At 32.3% G+C, this 6,000-nt stretch overlaps 1 protein-coding gene across 1 annotated transcript in view; it reads right to left on the bottom strand.

Annotated features, from left to right (window-relative positions):
• Positions 1 to 487: 487 nt before the first annotated feature.
• The window catches only part of LOC123523101 (glycosylated lysosomal membrane protein B-like), a 32,989-nt gene continuing 27,476 nt past the window's right edge, over positions 488 to 6,000 (bottom strand). Inside the window, exon 7 of the mRNA XM_045300733.2 lies at positions 488 to 4,800. Within this exon, the coding sequence (XP_045156668.2) occupies positions 4,593 to 4,800 (208 nt within the window). The 3' untranslated portion in view covers positions 488 to 4,592. The remainder of the gene's footprint in view (positions 4,801 to 6,000) is intronic.

Below are 6,000 nucleotides of genomic sequence, written 5' to 3'. Positions count from 1 at the left end.
CAGTCAATAAATTTTCAGTGAACACCCCTTTTGAATAGTAAATGGTACTGACAAAACTGATTGACAGACCAGTCCATTTTAGAAATTTAGCAGTGCAAAGGTTAACCATACATCAAATAAATTTAACTGTGTTGAGAAACCACCTGTAATGAGAGAATTTTTTTCAATTCCCAAGGTTGGTCTTTACAGACAGATTTCACTGTATATCAAACAAATTAAACCTGCTTTCTAAACACACTTCCTTATTATTCAAACAAAATTAAAGGAAGAAAAATTGTATTGCACAAATTAAACTACAAGAAGTTCCAATGAGCCTGATACATCCACCTAAATAAAATAAACAGCACAGAAATAGTACAACAGAAAAAGAGTATTATAATTAGCATAAGGGTATATGGGATTTATGTAAGAAAATGGCCCCCAACTTTTAGAAATTTCATAAGTTAATGACATCATGTATAACAAATTACTTTCATTCATTAATGTCTATTTATTTATTTATTTTGTTTGGTTTATTGTCACACTGACATAATTCAAGTTATATTGAGAATTCTAGCTTCTGACAGTAAATCAGGCCTGCCTTATGGAAGCTAGCCAGATAGTTCCTAATATGAAGAATTCTATACTCCAAACAAGGTTTTGAACCCAAGTAATTCAAAGTCGGCAACCTTAACCACATGGGCAAGAGGGTTCCTACATTGATGTCTAATTGATTAACAAATATCACATAAAGCATGAAAATTACAGTAACAGTTGCAAGAATCTGTTAAGAATTACAGCAAGTCTAGATATTTTCACTGTTTTGTGCTCAAATTGGCCTTTCACCTTCTGAAAGTTCCAAAACTGGGATCCATTCTCTTACATAAATCCTATGTACCCATTTCTACACTTCACATATTATGCCACAAGTGTTGTATACATGTAAAAAGTTAATTCATAGCATGCCTAAGCAAGGAGACCTCCAGGTACACATAAATAATTCTTAGTTTTTCAGAACTAAAAGCATTATAATATAATATACACTTATAAATGGCTCTCAGGTCAGTTGTAAAACAATTGCCACAGGTCTGATTGGCTGAGAGCTAATAGTTTTGACTATTGACATGCAAGCCATTCTATATGTTTTAATTATATGATATAAATATTTTTTTTTTTTTTTACTTATGAGCCCAGTAAGTATGTGTCATAGAGCACAAACTATGGACCGCCACATAATGATATATACTTATTCAAAGGCTTGCTGGTCAATAGTCAAAAAAGTCTAATGCCCTTAAAGGACCAAAGGTCAATAGTTTTGACTAAAGATTGACAAGTCATTCAATAAGTGTTTTATTTCATCACATCAGAAAATAAAAATTCATATAAATTTTGTTTTCTTCAGGTTTTGTCTTTAACCCAACAAAACTGTAAGTGTTGAACCACAGACTGGTCAATAACACAAACTATGAACCAACTATGAAACAGTGACTTATATTGCTAATTATTAGGAGTCATGTAATAAGTATTGATAATCATGGATTAATACTATTAAAGTTGATAAAATTATTTTATGAGTACGATGTAAGGGTCAGCTATATTTCATTCTATTTTGTATCATATTTCTGTTGTGTTTTTTTAAGAGCTTTTCTGCAAACTGACTGCATGGATGATTTTATGAATATTGTCTAGAACACTACTTTTATTTCGAAGCTACAAAATTAATGATCTCATCCTCACATATTTAACTAAAAGAATGTTCATAAATCTTATTTACAAAATAAGTTTGTTGGGTTTAACGTCACACCAACACAATTGTAGGTCATACAGCGATTTTATTTACAAACAAGAGCTGTCCGTAAGACAGTGCGCTCGACTTTTCTCAGTGCTTGACTCTGAATTAGAGCTTTGCCAGTTAAAAAAAATCCAAGTTAAAAAGGGACATAACTCTGTCAAAATTCAAATCAGAGTTATGGGAATTGTGTCTCCTGGTGTAGACTTTGATAGTAAATAAATATTTTGAGTTTCAAGTCAAAAGCTTTGATAGTAACAGAGATAATTGACTTTATCAAAAACTTTAACCAAAAATTCTAAGTTAAAAAGGGGCATAACTCTGTCAAAATTAAAAAATCAGAGTTATGGGAATTGTGTCTCCTGGTGTAGACTTTGATGGAAAATAAATATTTTAAGTTTCAAATCAAAAGCTTTGATAGAAACAGAGATAATTGACTTTATCAAAAACTTTAACCAAAAATTCTAAGTTAAAAAGGGGCATAATTCTGTCAAAATTCAAATCAGAGTTATGGGAATTGTGTCTCCTGGTGTAGACTTTGATAGTAAATAACTATTTTGAGTTTCAAGTCAAAAGCTTTAATAGTAACAGAGATATTTGACTTTATCAAAAATTTTAACAAAAAATTCTAAGTTAAAAAGGGGCATAATTCTGTCAAAATTCAAAACAGAGTTATGGAGATTGTTTCTCCTGGTGTAGACTTTGATGGTAAATAAGTATTTTAAGTTTCAAGTCAATAGCTTAGATAGTAACAGAGATATTTGACTTTATCAAAAACTTTAACCAAAAATTCTAAGTTAAAAAGGGGCATAATTCTGTCAAAATTAAAATCAGAGTTATGGGGATTGTTTCTCCTGGTGGAGACTTCGATAGTAAATGACTATTTAAAGTTTCAAGTCAACAGCTTTGATAGTAACAGAGATATTTGACTTTATCAAAAACTTCAACCAACGGCGATGCCGACGCCAACGCCGACACCGACGCGAGTGCAATAGCTCTACTTTTTCTTCGAAAAGTCAAGCTTAGAAGGAATCCTTAGCCTGCTGGTGGCAAGTGATTCTGCCTTTGCGACCAGTGCAGACCGAGATCAGACTGCACATCTGTCCAAATTGAAAGATAGACAAGTTCATTGTAGAAATTTAGCAGGGTTATGGTTAAGTCTAAAATACAGCTTTTCCCAATTCTGAGTTGAGAACATTTTCAACATACCATATTTACCTGTCTATAGGAAGTTACTTCTATAAAACAGGTTCCATTAATAACTTCAAAGTCAGACTCTTATAAATTGACACATTTATTAGATGAAGCACCACATAAGGTCTCATATTTAAGAAGAAAAACATAGTCTTATAGGTGAGTTAATATGGTGTTTGGCACTGGACAAATATTTTACACCAGTATTTGAATGGACAAAATTTAATAAAATACAGTTGAAATTAAGAAAGTTCAAAGCACTATCTTATGAACACTCAACATAGATTAGCTTCTGCTTTGAGGTGCAATCAAGCAATGCCATTATACAAGACCCCCATTTTTTTAATATGAAAATATTCACATTTAAGGCATAGTAAAAGTGTGAAACATTACTGTAAAATCCTCATATTTCATTGGGAACTAATTTTCATGGATTCTGTAACTGAGTCAATCTATGAAAATTTAATCCTAACAAATTTAATCCTAATGGAGCAGTAAAACTCCCATTCATTTTACATTTAAAGGTCAAAATCCATGATTTTAAATCACCATGAAATGAAGAGATTTCACAGAACCTGAAAGATTTCAGATCTTTCATATTTCAATTAATATCACAGACATTATGGCTTGCATTTCATATATATCTACTACAGCTAATACTTCGGGTTCAAAATCTTTCACAATAACCTGGCATAACTGATTCAATGATTTAGCAATAATCTCCTTTTATGTTAACTTCAGAAGACAATATTTACATTTGAGCCGTGCCATGAGAAAACCAACATAGTGGGTATGCGACCAGCATGGATCCAGACCAGCCTGCGCATCCGCGCAGTCTGGTCAGGCTCCATGCTGTTCGCTTTTAAGGCCTATTGGAATTGGAGAAACTATTAGCAAACAGCATGGATCCTGACCAGACTGCGCGGATGCGCAGGCTGGTCTGGATCCATGCTGGTCGCAAACCCACTATGTTGATTTTCTCATGGCACGGCTCATTTCTCTATTATTATTATGTTATTATATTGCATTTATAAAGCACTCTTTTCATGCACATGTCTGCACATATTCTGATTCAAAAGTGCAAAATAAATATACATACTTAACACATGATATTCTAAATCCATGGGTTTCTGTGAGTTTTAAATTTTGAAATATCATGTACATTTTTTGGGGTGCAATTTGCGCATTATATATTCATACATTAAATTTTAAAATTGGTAATATGTTATAAAGAATATGTATAAAATAATGTGACGTAATTGCTTATTATTATTTCAAAAATATCCAAATTCCTAACACAGTTCCCTGGCCAAGACAAAATACTTTGTAATGCATTTTGCACTTTAATTACGGTAGTTATTGCTTAATAAATTCACGACTGTCCATAGATGGCCCGCCCCTGTCATAAATCAAGTATCAAAATCATGTGTCAAATCATATACTGTAGATTTCTGTTGACAATACTCCAATACTTGTAAATTAAAAATTTTATTATCCAATCAGATTTTTACGTTCTGCTTGGAAAAGACACATTTTACATTATGCCATATGACACCTTAAACTTTTCAAAACAGATGCTTTTTTGATTATACATTTATTTTTTGTCAACAGCCTATATATTTGTTCATATTCATTCATCACTGGCAATTCGTTGGTATCCACTACTCTGTATATCCTTGAGCTGTTTATCTGGTTTTGCGTTCCTTTTCTTGATACACGTAAAAATCCCGCCAAAAATGATGATAACCGCTGGTAGACCAAGCCCGGCGGAGATAATGATGATGACTAACATAGATACGGTATCCATTGGTGGTGTACCATACCCTACAGATCCAGACCTGTGAAAACAACAAAAATAATTTATAGACTTTCTTTTATTTTTCTATCAAAATTAACTTCTGTTTGATCCCCCCTTATCTGTAATCAAATCTTTCTATGATTTCTCTTAAGATATAGGATGATATGATTCATATTAACCCTTACCCTACTAAATTTCTAAAATGAACTGGTCCATCAATCAATTTGGACAGTACCATATACTGTTAAAAGGGGTGCTTACCAAAAAGATACTGACTGAATGGCGAACAGTGCAGACCATGATCAGACTGCACAGATGTGCAGCCTGATCTTTGTATACACTAGTCGCAAAGGCAGAATCACTTGCCGCCAGCAGGCTAAAGGTTAAATTAAATATTATTCTGAAGAAATCCATGTGTGGTAATATAAACTTCATAAATTTTCAAAATATTTTTATTAATTTTGAATCTATCAATTCCATTATATACTTCAGCCATATTGGACACAAGAAAGTTAAAAATTTCAATCCTGATTGTATCTGTTGATAGATTATTATGAAAACTTTCAGGATATCTTAGTTACCACAAAACAGCCTTTAATTAAAAAAAAAAAAAAAAACACTTAATTTTTCAAAATTTATTATGGGCCATAATTTTGCTCAGGTATAATATATCTTTGGCCATATAGATTATGTTACAAATTAATAAAATTCAAGTACCATCCCTAAAGATCCCTAAAGATCTTAAGAATAATATATGATGTACATATGGACCCTGCATAATAAAGCCTTGAAATTTGTAAATTTCTGCATTAATCCGCCGTTTTACACAAAATCCTATCACGGCCGACCAGCCATTGTTGTTTTCGACGTATTTAAAGTTTTGTCACGTGACACTGTCTTCGTTGGTTTATGGAATTCGGCGAAGCCTGACGAGTGCATTAGTGTAAAGCTGGTCATTAATATTTCATGGTTTTATATCCATTCGTATCTCAACAATATTTGGCCATCCAAGTCTAACTAACGGGCGAATTTGTTCATTAGACTGTCTTCTACAAATCTACAAAGTTATTTGCTTTATTTTAACGGTGATTTTTACCAGTATTATAACTTTAAGGAAAAGCCCAGTAAATTTTTCGGAAAAAAATGTAGTTTAAATATTCTTGGTTAAGTTAGTGAACATGAAATGACAATCTGCAATTATGTATTTTCCATAGGCAGTATTAGAATCCTTCAGCCAAAA

This window comes from Mercenaria mercenaria, chromosome 8 (genome assembly GCF_021730395.1).
Source record: "Mercenaria mercenaria strain notata chromosome 8, MADL_Memer_1, whole genome shotgun sequence".
NCBI classification, from domain to species: domain Eukaryota; kingdom Metazoa; phylum Mollusca; class Bivalvia; order Venerida; family Veneridae; genus Mercenaria; species Mercenaria mercenaria.
This window is presented reverse-complemented; position numbering and strand designations above follow the sequence as displayed.